This window comes from Caloenas nicobarica, chromosome 4 (genome assembly GCF_036013445.1).
Source record: "Caloenas nicobarica isolate bCalNic1 chromosome 4, bCalNic1.hap1, whole genome shotgun sequence".
NCBI lineage: Eukaryota > Metazoa > Chordata > Aves > Columbiformes > Columbidae > Caloenas > Caloenas nicobarica.
The window spans coordinates 12,586,377-12,604,754 of NC_088248.1; the positions used below are offsets into that span (position 1 = coordinate 12,586,377).

Here is an 18,378-nt window from a genome sequence, read left to right on the forward strand (position 1 = left end):
ATTTCAAAAAGAGCCAGAGATCATACATTCTGTCATTTTTTTAATATAGCAATGTTACTTTTTTGCCTTGACTTCCGCACATCATGGCCCAATAGATTGTGTATCACTTAAAGTTACACAGCAATGGTTAATACAGTGCATTTCCTCAGGAAGTGTTTGTGGTTCACCATGAAATACAAAATTGCTAGAAAACACCCACTGCTTTATGTGATCTTTTGATTAAACAAAGTTACATTTATTACTTTCTCTTGGCTAAAAAAAAATAAATTCCATGCACCTATTTTATGGCAATTTCCTCAATGAGACATATATACACAAACATATGTATAAATATATATGTACATAAAAAGTAAGACAGGAGCATGTCTTCTGAGAAGATGCCATTATTCTCAAACACAGAATATATGTAAACCAACAGGTTTTAAACTGATTTCTTTTTAATCATAATGTTTTGCTGGATGCATATGAAAGCATCTTTGTGTCATTTCCCTTTTGTTGTAAGGAAGGAGAACATAGAAGAGCTTAGATATGACACACAGAGAGGTTTCACAGGAGAAGCCAAAGAGTCTCTTAACTTTGCTCTTTAGAATACAATGCTGAAGAACAGCATGCACAGGTATTAGCTAAAGTAAGTGCTTGCTTTTATCCCCAGCTCCCTATGGTGCTCATGTGCTTGCTCCTGTGAACAGCTTGTTCTCCCAGGGTTGAAAAGATGGGCAACTGGTAGTGCCACTGCTTGACAACAGAGACCCTGGGAATTAAAGGAAGAGGTCCCGGTCAGTGGCTCCATTTCATCCATACCTTATTGAGACGACTTATTTCACACTCATAGTGTTCTTTCTTTCTGATCATTGAGGCATTCTTCTGCTTCAGAATCTTGTTCTCTTCCTTCATTTCATGAAGGGCTTCACTAAGGACCGTTGTTTCTTTCTGGGATGCAAAAATACAGAGAAATGCTGCTCAAATGCAGATGGAACCATCTTTCAAGAACAATTTTCAGCATATCTGCTGTCTGGCAGATGTGCTGCGTTTTTGTTGTCCCAAACACAGCTGGGAAGAGAAGCAACAGGAAGGCGGATGATTAGTAAAACCCAGATATGATAAAGTCTGTTGAAATTATTTTGACCATTCACCATATGACGAGACACACACACCGTACCAGACTAAAGCCCTACTCTCTACAGTCTGCAGTTACACAAAGGTGTGGCAGGCCAAGCAGATTGGTACCATACAGGCGATCATTCCAAACCTGCACTACTCCTGTGTACTCATAGTGTAAGGCCAGGGCTAAACACCGTTGGAGCCCCAGCTGTGCCCAGTGTCATACAACATTAAAGACAAAACCAGATCTCAGCATCACAGAGTCTGAGGGCTTTTTCCACAACATGAGAGGTTAAGGCAGGTTTCAGCCTGCTCAAGAATTACCAAGCTACCAACCAAGGCTTAAAAATACACTTTGACCCCATCACAGTTGCTGTTGTCTTGAGCTTGACCCTCCCTAGTGCGTGTGCCTACACTGTTGCCACTGCAGCAAACTACTTGCAAAAAGATTTACACGCTAGTCTTCCAAGATAATAATATAGGAATTACTAGGACAGATTTGCCAAACTTTAAGTTTTATTCTCTTTTTCTATTGCTTTCAGCCTGGCTATTTTCAATCTACAGTGAAGGGAGCTAAGATCCAAATGAGACCATGAAGCAAGTGGCAACATATAAGCTTCCCTCCCTTCTCTCCCAGGTTAATGCACTCCTCGCTAGCCCACTTTTGTCAGACTGTCTTAGACCAAAGTTGTTTTAACGCATGAAACAGAATGGCTTGTTCTACCAAAAAAAAAAAAATTTCAAATATTCTTCTGCAGCTCCTTTATGTGATTAAATAAAAATGAGATCCAACAATCACATGCACAGGCCACCCTATGAATGTTATTTTCTGTGCAACAGGCATATCCCTTGTGCAGCCAGCTACTCTGGGCATTTACTGTTCGGGTTCGTGAGAAGTGCATCCCTGTGTGCTAACTGAGCCACTGAAAAACACCCATGAGGAACTGTTGCTTACATGTGAGGTAGCTTTATTTTCTTTCATTCTAGGTTAGTTAGAACATTTCATTTTCTCCCAAAACTAGGCAAGATTAGCAGAGTATCTCTGCATTACATATAGGAACTCACCCAGGGAGCTAGCTCAGGCTGCCATGAGCATGTATGTTTTCAGATACTGAAGAAAAACAAAATACTAAAATTCATATAGGCTTTTAGCTATGTTCTTCTCTACACCTTTGCAATCCCCTTTTCCAAACTCCTAGCACACATTCTCTTTCTTGAAGGCTGACACCTTGGGGATCATGGCCATTTATAACATTTCCAGTTTGTTCAGGTTTTTGAACCACCTAAATTCGTGCATCTCATTGCTGCTTCTTTGACAAGGAATCTTAGGTGTTATGGCACCAAGACTTTCCAGTGACTAGGCTGACCTTTAATTACTGTCTCTGGGTACACGCCCATGGCTAGAAAGAACAAAAAAAAATTAAACCTCCAAAACAGCCCGTATACCTCTGTGGGCCTTGGAGGACATAGGGACAGACAAGGTTCACAACATTATCATTCTGTGAGAGTCACACCTCCTGGTGCATTAAAAACCAAATGAAATAGCTCTGTAAGATAGCAGCAGCATTTAATCTGTTCCAGGGTTGTTTGGTGCTGCTGTTTTTCCCTGAATGGCTCAGCAAAGTATCCAGAAAACTGCCACTCTGAGTAAACAAACTTAAAAGGCACTGTTAGGCTGCTGGACTAGATAAGCGAGTAGAGAACAAACATCTTCTTTCTTTGCTCTGACAGTTGCCCTATACAGTGTATTGCAGCTCCCTGGCTATAGGGGGGATAAGTAAAATATTTAAAAAATAAAGGCTTACTATCTTTCAAGAAAAGAAAAAAATACATATATACACACATGTATATATATAAATCCAAATGCAGGTATGAAGAACATTAGTTGCTGCAGGAAATAAATAAACAAACAAATAACACATCAAGCCCTAAAACTCTAACCTTAATAGATCTGTCATTTTGGGCCCCTTCCACATCTGCTGAACTGTTTTCTCTTCATCCTGCCCCATGGTCACTATAGTGTAACTCGAGTTGGCACAGCTGCTGACATGGGTGTTAGAATCTATGTTGTTCATTCAAAATTCTCTACTTTTAGCAGCTACACCTGTAAAGGTGCAGATCTGCATCCCTGCATGACATCCAAAAGTAAAGAAATTCAGAGTAAATAGAAGCACTTACTGGATGAATATAATAATTTGTAAAGAAATGGCTGATCTAAGGCTGAATTTCCACGCAGGTTACTGTCCCCATAGAGATTTTTATGATATTGTTATTTTGTTCATTATTTATGTGTGTAGTAAAAAAAAATGGGAGAATGTACTGCTCATCCTTCCCTTTTCAAAACGGTAGCTAGGGCTATTTTTCATAGCTACCATATATTAAAGGGCAAGCAGTAAAAACCTTAGTAATATGAATAGGAAGATGTATTGTCCTTCATTGACTACACACTCAGCAAATACAGGGAGTGAGTCAGCAAGTACATAATGACACAGTTTGCTTTAAAACATTTAAACTGTCCTATTGGTTGGAAATCAAGCATGGGCTGAGCTAAGACCATATTATAACTGATAAGCAAGTAAGATGAATGTCCTGCTTATTAATATTTTAAGGATTTTGCATTTCTTTCCCTGCAGCAGCTGATGCACATTTAATCTGAGCCCAGAAGTGATACAATTGCCACTTGTTTTCAGAGTTGTTTCATGTTATCTATAGAGGAGCCCAACCTCAACCGCCAGAGCACCATCCAGAAACTCTTCCAAGAGGTCATGAAGTACGTGACTCCATGAAACAGAATGAGAATAGGAGGTGTTACACTCTGTGGTGCCTGTAAAATGGAGTACAAGTTTTGTGTATACATTGGGCATATACATGCTGATCAATCGGATTGGTGGTTTTACTGTGCTGGGAATTCAGGTTAGACATCTAACATTACATGTGAGTGCCCACACAAGACCCAGTGCCTAAGGAGTCCCAAGAGATGTGCCCAGCCACTCTCAGGGTGAGGTGAACACTGCTTGAGAGCAGCTGATCAGCCAGTGCTGACTAAATGGCCAATATTTACAGAGAGCTGAGATAGCCAGCCCACGTGTAAAAGCCCATATTATCAATACCAAAACATGGGTGTCTAGAGCTGAATTCATTCCCTCGAGTATTTATTGCCAAGCGTTTTGTGTAACATCTGCAATGATGTTCCTATTCCATTTCAAATCACTGTAGCATTTTTGTTCACGAAGAAATTCACCCCAAACTGAACAGTAAAGGAGGAAATCTCTGCACTATTCATATCAATCTGCTCTTTACTCCCCCACACACACTAATGCTGTGTTCTCTGCCAATTTCTATGGAAATGACTGTCTCTCTATACATAAGTTCTCTGACCAGACAGAAGATCAGCCACTGCCTTGGGTTTGATATTGAAGAAAACCCAACACCACGATCTCATCACCCGGCTGTGCAACAACCCATGCTATGCCACTCAAGAAACGAGAAAGAGGAAAAGCAAGGCAGCCTTCAGCCCTGAGCACAAACAGGGTAACAGCGTGCACCCTCCTACCGTGTCCCGCAATGGCCTCTCTCTGCCCAGGACTCGCAACCTCTCATTTTCTGGATGCTGTCGATGTCTCTCTTCCTCCAGCTCACCGACTCTCCTCTCTGACATGTCCAGTTTTGTTTTCATTTCTGCCAGCTGAAAAGCAAGTAACAGACTGTAGTGGGCTGACTGGGGATCCTGAAAGGCACAGCACACAAAGGTGCCTTCAAATCCTTTTGGGTCTCAGCAGATTCGCATAAAGGAGTTAATCTGGTCAGGTGTAAGGTTCCCAGCCACTGACTTCCCCCCTCTCTCCTCCAAGTTCTGCTGACGTGTTTGCTGTGGAGACTTTTAATGATCCTGGGCAAGTTCTCTGTTGGTGTTAACCCAGCTGGCTCTAGCACTGATTTGCTGCCAAAGGGCAGCTACCACAGGTCTGTGCCTCCATACCAGTTCTTTTTGTTTCCTTCTGCGGTGTGGACTCCTTATGCAATGCTGCACATCCAGACAATCTAGCCAGAAGCATAAAACAGTCCCACATTAACCGAGAAAGAGCCATTTGAATTCCTCTTCAATTTGGGGAAAGAAAAAAGAAAAAAAAGGAAGGAAAAAATTGAAATAAATGATCCGGCTCTCAGTAGAGTTTACTGGAAAATAGTAGAGAGGAAGTTTTCCTGATAAGAGTGACATGAGGTCACTCTGCAAATATCCTTTTCACAGGAAACAGGAGATGAGAAGTGTCAGTCAATGAACCAACTTAGGTTTTGGAACACCAGGCAAAATTGTAAGCGACCAGCTTCACTAGGCAGCTGATTATTGTGCCTGGAGCAAAGATGCCACACAGCCACAAGCAAGGAATGAAAGCTATGGCAATGGAATCTTGACCAAAGGGGAAAAAAAAAAAAGGTATTTATTTACATTGTTTTTAAATGAAGAGAGAGAAGTTTGTATGTACAGAGAAGTTTCTCAAAAGCAAAAAAGGCTCTCTGCTTATAGAAGGCAGCATTCATGGAGGATTTATTGGAGACCTCCCCCATTACAAGGAGCCCCGTTAAGCTTTCAGGTTTCACAAGCCAGCCACAAGAGATGGGACAAGAACCAACAGACATGTGACAATACAGATCAATGGCTGGGCACACCAGACACTGCAGGCTAATTTTCAGTTAATTATGCTCTGAAGTGTGAGCAATTTTGCTTACCTTGTGGAAGGCACAAAGATCTCTGCTGTCATATCCACCCTGGTGCCTACTGTTTTAGAGATGCTGGGCCTCTCTGGTTATTTTGTACTACTGAAGATTGTACCCACATTAGCTTCACTTTCATGTGATAAAGCTTTTTTTTTACTGTGAGCAAAGGCCAAAGTAAATGTGATATCTTTTCTTTTTTCCCCTCAAGGTATTTACTGTAGCTACATCTGGTTGGACTTCAAGCACAGACTTAACTGTCATCAGGTGGCATTCATATTCCAATAGAAATAGTCAACATTGTTACCTGTTTTTCATAAAGCTGTTTCATATTTCTAAATTGATGATCCCATTGCTTGTTCACCTCCAGAAGCTGTAATTATCAGGAAGCCACAGTAAATAACTGTTATTTCAACATTGACAACAAGTAAAAAAATAGACTGGCATTCTAATCACCTAGCTATGAGTGTTCACAACCTTCTCATTACCTGGCCAGTTCATATCACAAAAAGCAAGTTTAAGGTTTGGCAAGCTTTACAGCCCATCTGCCAGTGCTTCAGTATTTCAGTTAAAGCACATGAACGTTCAGGAACTCACATTCAGGAAACAAGCAAATACACAATAAGCTACAGGTGAATCATTTGCAACACTATACAAATCCCAAGCTGCAACTCCTAAATGGCCAAGGACTTCCTGGATAGCTTGCCTCAAGTTACATAAACATATTTCCAATTAGAAGCTCTCCAACTTCAAACAAGTGAATTGAAGGCTCCTATTAACTGCAATTACTGCCAGGTGGAAGCCCCACTTACCTTTCTCAGTACCACTAAACCAAGCAAGTGTATGCATGCAGGACCAGGAATATTGGCTAACATTACGCATGCAAGTGGTAGGAGTGAAGTCGATGTGCATGCATTTTTATTGGAGAAAGCCAAATATGCCCCTCTGAAGCATTTTGCTTTGTATGATATAGGGTCACTCTTTAGGATGCTCAGCCAAAGAACAGCTCCCAGTTTGCTGCTTCCTGGGACCCAGACACCACTGGCTACTACTCCCGGTGGTTCGTTGGCCTTTACAATAGTGGTCATTAAGAAAGTTTGCCGTTTGTACCATATATATCTCTGCTCTTCTAGCTTCTTAGCCGCCTTACAAAAAGTCATCATCTGTTCTCAGGAATAGTTCTCCAAATACAACTCTGCCTAGCTTGGTGGAGAGAAGTAAGACCATAGGAATTAGATTAACCACAACTTTAAGTGCTTGCACACATCGCACTGTGAAGAAATACAAAGCGGAAAGTCTCCACATAGAAATTATCTCACAAAAGCACAGGACAAGGCCTTGCTGGACTGGCGGGTGAAACCAATTGCAGTGTAAACACAGTGTAACAGTGATAACATATTTAATTATTTCCTGCCCTGGACATATTACTGATATTGTAATGTCTGCCTTAGAGGTTATAACTACCTAGGTTAAGGGTAAATTTAAGATTACCTCTCGTCTTTGTCTTTCCAGTGAGAGGATCTGTTGTTCCAGCGAACTGGTTGATATAGTCTTCTTTTTGGTCACTAGTATGTGCCTTGACTGGAGAAAAGAAATCTTCAAAAATGAACGCTTTAAGCATCCTCTCTTCAAGTCAAGATTGCAGTATAAAATTCCCATCCACCCTGCCATGTGCATGTAAAGAAACTGAAACAGCAACATTGCACTTGCATTTCAGTACCTTTACACCTGCTGATAGCATATTCTGAATTGTACATCCGCTTTAACCCAGTTTAATCTGTATTTTAATTGAAGCATTATGCAAAAAGACACTAAAATGAACACAGTTATGTCCATTTGTACCATCTGAGACATAAAAGACAAAATAGGATTTTAATTATCTTGCAGATGGTAATACAAATAAGCTGTACAAGACACAAAAGTTAAGCATAAGCAGAAGTGGGCATAAGTAGTTCCCTTCATTTACAAGAACTAGAGTAATTAGTAGTATTGCCCCGGTAAGTGTTTGCAAGCCCAAGGCAATAAACTCTAGCACAATGTGTTCAAAACAAGCAATACAGTAAACAACTAGGTCATTTAGAGAAATTAGGAAATCATTCCGCAATTGTTCGATTTTTTAAAGTGTGGTGTTTTGTCCATGCAGGACAACAGCACCTAAACCCTCATTCTTATAATGGCAGTCTCATATATCATAATTTCCAGTAAGTTTCTATGGATTCTCATGAGAACAATTATGTGCTCTATTTTTTTATATTTTTATATATATCAAGAGAACTGTACTGCACAAAAGATAAATATTCATAAAAATAAAACAATTCTCTGTTCATATATGTGGTCAGAGATTTTTTCTGTTCCCCTGTTCTGAATTTTCGACCAACATATGAGAAACCACAGAATAAAAGTGTGAGCACTTCTGAGGTCTTAAATCTCCCGAAATAAATTTATTTTCTTTGACTAGAGAATTTAGTGCCAAACACTAATGAAGAAGATCAAATAATAGTTTTGTTGTGTCTTTTCACATGCAAAACTCCTGATCACTTATTTGCCCCTTGGCCAGTCCTGCCAGGCTCTAATGTGGAGCACTTGACTTCTATGCCAGAAAACACTTAATTCCTCTCCTTGTAGAAGTTCATGAACATGTTTCACCTGAAGTATCTGAAGCAATTCCCTGACAGTCAATGGAGCTAATAATGTGTTGAATTGTCTTCAGGATATGGGCCTGGGGCACGTATTTAAGTGCGTGAAGAGTCCTAATAAAGTCAACAGGACAACTCAAAAACTGAACAGCTATATATATACTTGGCACCAACTAGCCCAAATCCTGCTCATGGAAGTTGTTTTAGCCAGTTTCTACCTTTTGTACAATAACAAATTAAAATTATTTTTTTAAAAGGTCCTTATTTTAAAAAAAAATTATGAAAAAAATACTTTCAGGAGGAAAAAAAAACCACTAAGGAAGGCTTTCTTTCTAAGAATACCATATCCAAAAATATTTCTAACATTTTCTTCTACTTTTAAACAGCGTAAATCATTCAGACAAACCTACTGGAACAGACACACTTTCCCATTAATTGTCAGTCTATAAAGTGACGTGCATGATACCGCCACCAGCTCATGCCATTCCTGTTAATCAGACAACGCTTCAGAGGACAGCTGAAACAGTCACTTACTTCTAGCGGGTCTGCTGGGGCTTCCATATCACTTACATCTGCCCACGCACATCCAAAATGGCCTTGAACGTTTGCTTCTCCACAGGTCTTTGAAAGAAAAATAGCGATGAAACAGATATTTTACATAGGCTAAAGGAGTGGGAGAATCGCATTCAGACCCAGAAGATCCGCGAGCACTGCCTGTAGAAGCAGCCAAGGCTCAGAATAGGTGGTGGAATTCTGATTTTAACCTTTTCCTCCTTCCTGGCGGGGCTTCCCAGCAGGGTTGAAGCACACTGCCTATGACTAATATGCCGGGCAAGGCAATACTCTGCCTAATGTGCATATAAATCACAATCAACCAGCCTGTTCACCCCAAGAGAGGAAGTTGCATGTACAAGGGAAGGAAGGGTACACTTTTTCAGTAAATAAGTAGACAGGGTTTTCTATCCTTGCTTCCAGTTGTAAAAACGGACTTACGTAAGTATGACAAGTATTAAGTGACTGTAAGACAATGGGAACTATCATGACTGAAACATTAGTGAGTCATGTTTAGAAAGGAGTAACAGTGAAGTCTGTTAACAGCTATGGGGAAGAGCACACCCATACAAACCCTAAGATGTTTAGGGGAAAACCATAATTGGAAAATTGATTTACTTTCCCTGAAGAAAAGCTGCACAAAAATGAAGAATGACGGGTGTTTTTATTATTCTCCTAAGGACGTGGTATTTGCAGTTACTTACTTTTTCTAAGCATAGATCTAGATTCAAGCTACTTAAGTCTTCTTCACTTGAATACTCAAGGTACCAAACACATCAAACTTGTCTTAGTTTCCAATTTGGAAAAAGAGGTTAACATTACCAAGTTAAACTCACAGGAAAGATTAACGAAGAAAAAGCTTCCATAGACTTCACATACAAAGTCAGGATGAAATAGAAAAGCACACAGTGTCGTCATCTTCAGTCTTGGAATTTTGAACAATGAGGAGTTTGGAAAGGAAATGTGAAAGAAAAGTACATTTTTCCTTATTGTGGAAAGATCCCTGGCTCTAAGGCTTTTTCAGTAGAGGATGCTTATTTGATTTTCAAGGAATGGAATTAAAGCTAGCCCATGAAAAATTAACACAAAATAATATAAGTCTATGAGAGATCTTTCAAATACCAAAAAAGGATTTAAACCAAGTAAAGTAATCCTGTGAAATGCTGGAATTTAACAGCCATATTCCAGATCTCTGGTTCATAATGTGTGACTAAGCAACTCCTGTTTTGCAAGATTAAAAAAAAAAAAACAAACAAAATGAAAGAAAGCTACTGTTTCATAATATTTACATGTGAAATAAATCCTCCCTACCCTGACATTCTTTTTATTTTTGCCTAGTTTATGGAGCAGATGGAAAAGTTGTGGGGTATAAAGAGACAAATCTTTTAAAAAGTTATTTTAATAAAGACATTTTTGATTCTGCATAGGAGTTATCCTACCCATCAAAAAATAAAAGAATTTCAGCAGTACCTACGTCAAAACTAGTCTTTGAACAAATATCCCACCCAGGTACAGCATTGGTTTAAAGAAGGAAGAACTACTGGCTGATAACACAACAGTGGTTTCCACAATAGCATTTCTTGACATTTCTGTAGTGATTAATACATTGCAAGATATACAAGCCAGTAACTCTCAGGCAATGAAACAAAGTCAAGCTCTGTAGCACCTGAGCAAGGTTAAGTGAAAGGAGAAGGTCGTCCTCTGGGAAAGAGACATGTGAGAAGGCCAGCTTCCAAAATGAATAAACACACCGTGCTACCTGAGAGAACGTAATAGTAACAGTTAAACTGTAAAATCCCAATAGTGGAGAAGGAAGAGGAAGCACCCTGCATTTTAAAAATGATTATATTATATTATTATTAAAAGTATTATATTATTATTATATTATATAGCTTAGATCAAACGGCTGCATTTCATGGTCTGGCCTGCTAAGTTAAATCTGTCCCAGTTTCTGATTTCCTCACGACAGCACCCTAATGTGCTACAGGAGGTGCTGAGTGGTCCCTGCAGTGGGGACAGAAGAACAAACTGAGGGCACAGCCCTACTCGTGAATCACAGCTCCCACCTGAAATATGTTAGTACTCAAATTACTCTTCAGAGAGGATGAGGCTAAAACCCTGGAGTACACATGGTTCTTACCATTATTTAGTTCAAAACAGCTTCCTGAAAAGCTGAGTGGACCTTAAGACACCAAGTCCTTTGTTGTTAATACCTTAATGACCGTATTAATGACTACTGAGAGTGAATGATTCTCTCTTGGACTGCAGGATTTGAAGGTGTTTGGAAACTGCTATGTTATGTTATAGCACAGGGCTGTGACTTCATTTAGGCTAGACTAAACCTCAACTAATTCCCATTCCTTCTAATTCCTCTTCTGCCACAACTAATGAAATTCTGTCAAATGTCAGTGTTTTAATGATGATATTTTGTGAAAATATGGATTTTAGCTGAATAAGAAATACCTTTATGAAAGGTGCCTTTTATAGGGATTTTAGCTAGGTGCACTGTTGCTCCTTTCCACCCTCATCCACCTCCCCCCTTGTGATGCTGTGAGAGATCTGGGGAGACCTGGTGAACAAGTGAAGCTCCAGGAAGAATAGAGGCTGCAACAGCAACAGTGTCTCCACGTCTCCCCTTTTCCATGCCAAACTGGCCCACACGTTCATCCATTTTCACTCTTCGTGAGCCCACCATAGTGGCTGAGCAGCCACAGCCGTCACCCTTTCCCACACTAGGACTACGCACAGCAAACAGTAAAACTGGAGTCAAAACTCTGAAATACCTGCTGTGTGCATGCAGTTTGGCATTGTCTGTGAATGCAGTGTATACTGGCCTCGTTTACTGCGCAAATCTTTCACCAAACATTGCTGTCTTTTTGGAAAGATGCATCGCTCCCTGCTACTAATCAACAATCTCTGAACAAGGCGTGCCTGTGTAGAAGCTCTCAGCTTGGTTACTGGCCTTCCACCCTACATATATGTGGGGGACTATGGTGGGTCCATGGATTCCCTGACAGAGGGTATGGGAACAGAAATTGACCTTGAAGATATTAAGGTGTACCCGTGAGAAAGAAGGGAGTAAAAGAGTAACATTGACGATAGCAAAATTAGCCAATGATATGTTACTATTGCAGCCTGTAACCAATAGCAAAAAGACACGAGCTGGTAAAGACTATATAAAAAAGTGTTTGTGGCAATAAATGGAGACTGCTGTTTGTACATAAGAAGAACTTTGTCTATGTCATTTGTCCATCTTAACCGCAACACATATACACATTCAAAAACAGTGCCAAGCTTTCTTGCGCCATCTTAGCTATTGCTTTTCACTACAGGTATTTTATACAAAATATGACAGAATAGAAATGACATTAAGTACTCTTCAGTGCCTAGCTAGGCAAGCATAGCATGCACACAGATAACAGTGATGCTCCTTCCCACAGTACTTAAAGTCAACTGCCTTTTAAGAAACTTGACAGGAAATACATCTCAAGGGAGAGAATGTGCTGCCTAAGAACAACGGTGCTGCTCAGTTGTGCGAGCAGCTTGGTAGGAGGTAGGTATCTTGTTCCCTACCTCACAAGTGTTTTTCTGTACTGATTGCCAAGTAAGAACAGTACTGGGTATTGGAAAGAGAAGACTATGTCTAAAGTCTATAGGGATACCAGAAATGCCAACAAGTAGGGAACAAAAGCTCAAGCCCTTCCAGAGGTGGTGGTCTTTTTCTAGTGATAACTGGGAGAGGTTGAAGCAAAATTGTTGTCCTCTGTGAAAATAGCTCATGGCTCTGAAAAGAAGGACCAGGAGATGACAACATTCATTTTCTTTGGCATTGCAGAGATAAAGACTCTACATTTTTTTATTGGTCTACTGCTACACAATGAGGAACAACTTAGTTGTACAACAGCACTTCAGAAATCTGAGATATATAAAAATCCTTGAAAGAAGAACTCTTTTTGACAAGTATCAGACTTCAGAAGTAAACAAATAAATAAATAAATTTAAGGCGTTCATACGTGGTTTGAAGCTATCAAATCAAATACGCAGTTTTAAATTACTTGGAGAATTCTAGTTGAAGACCAGACTTCGTAGTCACAAAAGACTGCTTACAGACACAAGCAAACTTTCAAAAAAAATGTTAAGTTTTTCAGCCTGCAAAACAGAACCAGAGCAGTTAAAGAGAAAAATTTGTCCTAGTGTTACACAGCCACAGGAAGCTTTGCAGGAAGCAAAAGCAACAGCTGAAGAAGGTGTCTGCAAAGTGTGAACAGGTCTGCACAAAACACTGTGAAAGTAAATTTTGGAGGAAAAACACAGATTTAGCAGCTTTGTCCAAACGCAAGGTAGCATATGTTTGCTAGGTGTTGCACTGTTTGGTAAATTTTTTTACAGAAAAGTAGAGAAGATACCAGAGGAGAAAACAAGTGTGTCTATTGTGCACAGTGTGAAGGATGTGCACCGATGCTGATGAAGATGACTGGCCCCCAGGAGCTATCTGAGCAGCTCTAGCAGCCATGGACAGACTCCTGACCATATATATGCTGGACACTGCCATGCACATTAACACCATCTCTAACACTGCAGTAAACGGCTTGTGGGGAAAATCTAATCATAGAATCATTTTGGTTGGAAGAGACCCTCAGGATCATCAAGCCCAATCATAACTTAACTCTAGCACTAAACCATGTCCCTAAGAACCTCCTCTAAATGCCTTTTAAACTCCTCCAGGGATTGTGACTCCACCACTTCCCTGGGCAGCCTGTTCCAATGCCTGACAGCCCTTTCTGTGAATAATTTTTTCCTAATATCCAATCTAAACCTCATTCTCTCATCACAGACAACTGAACATCAGATTTTATTGTGGCAAAATCACACTTGCTTTAGGGACTAATATGCAAAAATCAAGACTTGCTATATGTGATGTAACAGCAGTGACAAACTGGCCAGCAAGTTTTATAAATCTCAATGTAATGCTTGTGTGAACCTTAATTTCCCGGATTATTCAATCTCTTCCTCTTTAAATGAAGAAATCACTCCATGTCACAGCATTTACTGGTTACACTGAGGGGAAAAAAAAAAAAAAAACAAACGAGAAAACAGACTGCAGGGAATAGTCTCTGAGTGGAGAAATACAAACTTTGCAACCTCTTGCAGTATAACTACCTCTGATTTCTCCATAAACACATGTAAAACCACATCACAGCCTGCAGTAGACAGAATTGTGTTAGTTTTTATAGCCTCCCTAACCTACACAGACATACAAGGCCTTTATCTAGCTGGAGTCCACCACACATTTTATAGGAAAAGTGTAAGTAACGTGCATTCTCTTTTCATCTGTTTCTCATCCCTTACTTCTACTTCCACTCTCTCTCCAGAAAGTCACTTCCTTTGCAGAGTCCTTCTATCCATCTCAAACAAGGAAACAAAATGTCATTACTCCCGCTGCTGGGCTATGAGGTGTAATTGTAGCATTAGCCACCACTGAATATAAATCAACATTTCCTTACATTTGAGCATAGTTTACATAAACACAGAAAATGAAGGCGAGAAACAGACAGAGGAGCAAGTGGAGTTCTCTAGCTGTACAAAATGAAGATAATACAAAAAGAATGATCACACTTTCTGTCTTTGGAAAGCTGGTCAGATCTGGCTCCTCCTAGAATAGTGATTGATAATTTCTATCTATGTGTATTATAAAAATGTTTCCTTAACATCTGTATGAGCCCTTCTGTTCCTTTGCTTCCACTAGTTTATCTCTATTACTGTGACTGATCAAAACATGAAAATATTAAGAAAATATTATACAGAGCAAACCTGCACCTGTAAGTTTGATTAACAGTCTGAAACCTTCTGTAATGTCTGTAAATCACAATTTAAAACATTTAAATTCTCTTAATCAGCTTGAATCCTTAGTCAGACCTTTACCCAACTTTCTCCCACTCTTCACACTCCTTTTGCTCTCCCCATCCATGTTCACATACCTAGCCTATGAAGCATTATCCTTGGAATTTCTTATTTTTGTCCACACTACAGGCAGTGGTGACAGAACTGGTCATGTGTTTTTCAAAAATCATCAGGCAGCTCTGATCATTAAGACAGATGGTACCTGTTTTATGTTTCGTTGTTGTTCACAGTGGTCTTGTATTACTTTAAAGACTGGGTGAAGTGGGAAACACCCTCTTGTATTGCAGTCAGTTTGAGCACACTCAGGGAAGAAAATCTCAGACACTTTGGAATGTGCTGCCAGGGAATGCCTGGCAGGGAGCTGGGAGACCAAACCTCCCATAGAGAGGCTGCTGTGAGGAACAGGAATAAGTCAGCCAGCTACCGGCTACAGAAAATGCTTCCCAGGAAGGAAATGGGACCATTGAGGATTTTCTGCCCCTCGGAAACTCACCAAGTTCACTCACAAGTGGCAGCACACAACCCTGCCAGCAAGGCCAAAGTGGGCTGAACTGCTTAGCAGCCTTTTATTCATTTCTAGTCTATTTCTATGGTATTCTATAACTTCTATTAGTAGCAGCTTTGAGGTCGGGTTTTTTCCCCCCTGTTTAAAACCGAGAATTCTTTTCATTTGTACTCTAGGAACACCTGACCTTCCTGAGTGTAAAATGCTTTTAGCCATCTTTGGAAAGCTTGCAATGGGAGAAAAATCGAAGCATTGGTGCCATAGCCAATACTGAACCCTGTCACAAGCATCAGCACCACAAGAGAGAAGTTCTCATTTTGAGGGTGTTGGATCTTTATTCTGGGAAAGGCTTCTGTTACAGTATTACAAAATAGGCACTCACAAATTAAGATAACGAAAGCAACTTATCACTTCTGAAAATTACGGCTGTTCAGTAACTGCAGTGAAACCAAAAACCAGTAGAATGTTTGATTCAAGTAAAACGAAATCTTTCCTTGATGATGACAAAATGGCAAAATCATCTAATTATTTTTTTTCTTTCTAGCTGATCAGGTGTCTGTTGCAAGGTTTGTTCTGGATTTTTTTAATTTAGTTATTGCACTGTTCAGTTGCAGAATTTTAGAAGCTAGATTTACTCTGAGATTACTCGGGTTAAAATTTGGTGGCCTCTGGGGAGCCCTCTGTTTACTTATATTCTGGTTGAGCTTCTCTCTTGGCTTTTTTCCTGTAGCTGTTGTTATGCCAATAGTTCTCGCTGCAATATTCTTTGCAACCCCTTTTCCCATTCTGGTGCACAGGGTAAAATGGTAAAATCTAAGGAATTTTACTTGAAGAATAAAATCGGCTCTTAAACCAGAAGAAGAATCTACCTCTTCCTGTCTAAACCTGGTCCATGTGCTTTACCCAGCAAAGTGTGCTAGAAAGGGATTTTCCTGTATGTCAGCCTCTATCTCTTGTGCTGTTCAGTTAGGTACTCTGACAGAAAAATATGTGCAGATGCAAAGTGTGTCTCTTCATATGTGGGAACCAGATAAAATTAGAGCAAGATGTGGTTTCAGAGTAGGTAAAACACAGCACAGGATTCTGTTTGAGTATTTCCTTTATCCGCCGTTTTCCATCATCACCAATGAGACTAACCATAAGGGCACAGCTACTCCATTACCTAAGCATTTGCATACTCAGGCCTCATGATTAAAATCCCAGTTTCATGGTACAATAATTGGATGACAATTTTTAACTGTAGCAAACAGGCTATTTTGAGTTTTACAACTCAGTTGTTGCAAGTATAGACAGACCCTAAATGAAAAATATTTCTTCCTCACTTCATACCCAAAACAGTTTAGGTGCTTGAAAGTTTATTGTTGGGCTTTTGCTTGGCTTTTGTTTTTTTGTGGGATTTGCTTGTTTGTTTTACCAATTGATCCCATAAAATATATTGACTCTGTCAAATTTACGTTGACACACCACTACTTATTTTAGTTGCTACTCTTTCCTTCCTATTTGATACTCTCATCTGCCCTCGCCTCTCCCAGAAAATACCCTTTATCTGTGTAAAGTCTTGATGAAGCCCTAAACATACTGAAAAAACTCTGCAAGAGTACTTTTTAGTAATATTTGTATTTTGGTCCATAGTATTTAGTCTAGCTTATTCCAGCTGAAATGTAATCAACTTTAAACTTGAAAAAAGGAAGCTGCCTTTCTGGTAAGAGATGTGTTTCTTTGGTTTTTTATATTAAAATAGCAAATTGCTTGATCCCTTTGGCCTTCAGTTTCCCCCTCTATAAAAGGCAGAACAAGGAGCCCTTTGCTTCCCGAGGCACATTTTGAGGACGTGCAATTTCACAGACTGCAGCCTCTGCAGGACTGGAGCTTGCAGTCCTTCTTGTTCCTATACACTCAGGCTGCACGTCACAGCAATAAGTAAGTGATGTTACAGAAGACAGGGGCAATAGGTAAGTATGTGTGAATTAGAAATCATCAATTGCTCTAATCAGTAAAGATTTCATCATATGTTTCCCTTCTTTGGTCCATGGCTCTAGCAAAAGTAAACATGTTTTATTAAACTAAGAAGAGCCTAAATCAGTGCAAAATAATGATGCCACACTCAGGTCTCACCTCTCATTTCAGCTTACCACTTAAAAAAACCAGTTTGCTCACTTAGACAAACTACATAGACAACGCAGGCACTCAGTCCCTCATATCAGACCAATGGACCACATTTGGGTGTCAGGGACCCAAGTACACCAACAGGCTCTAATTGCTGTGACCTGCCGGTAAGGATGTTTCTCTCTAATCTCCTCCCTCTTTTCCCTCTCCAGGAGGGAGGAACGTAGCATCATGGCAAGCTGCACTTAAAACACTACAGATAAAGGAGTCATAGGCTGAAGGATGTGCTGAGAATTAGTTCATTCTGCAGACCTACGTGTTCTCTCTCTGATATTTGCCTTTAAAAACCACAACAATATTTTATGTTTTTGTGGGGGTAAAAAAAAGAAAAAAAAAGAAACTGGTGAAAAAAGGAATTTCCTTACAGACATTTCCAGATAACAGTCTCAAAAGTGGTTTAAGCTCAGAAGGAAATGCTCTTTTGCAGTGTGCAATTTATTATTATGTTCACTGCAGAAAAAAGTGTTACAGAATAAATGTGACTTGCTGGCTCTGCCAAATTGCTTCTTGATAGGGTAAACAACACTGTAGGGAAGGGTACACTTTTGTTTCATTATTAACTTTTTCCCAATTCCTAAATATAGAATTTTGCCCTAATTTTAAGTCTAAATCAGCATTTCATTTCATAAACTAACATTTTTGGTTTAGCTGTTGGTTTTTTTTTTTTTAATTTTAATATTATTTTATAAGCTTCTTAATTAAAAGTATACTAGGTTTGTTAAAAATATTACCTCCTTTTCCAAAACACACAATCTGATACATGTACTCCTAGAATCTTATACTGAGGTTGTTGGATCTTATCAC

General features: G+C 39.6%; 1 protein-coding gene across 1 annotated transcript in view; it reads right to left on the minus strand.

Annotated features, from left to right (window-relative positions):
* Positions 1-18,378, minus strand: part of TNIP3 (TNFAIP3 interacting protein 3) — a 63,198-nt gene that overhangs the window by 22,522 nt on the left and 22,298 nt on the right. The window contains exons 4-8 of the mRNA XM_065633875.1: positions 8,985-9,071; positions 7,306-7,395; positions 6,122-6,187; positions 4,655-4,786; positions 802-930 (exon numbers count right to left, since the gene is read on the minus strand). Coding sequence (XP_065489947.1) covers positions 802-930; positions 4,655-4,786; positions 6,122-6,187; positions 7,306-7,395; positions 8,985-9,071 — 504 coding nt within the window. The remainder of the gene's footprint in view (positions 1-801; positions 931-4,654; positions 4,787-6,121; positions 6,188-7,305; positions 7,396-8,984; positions 9,072-18,378) is intronic.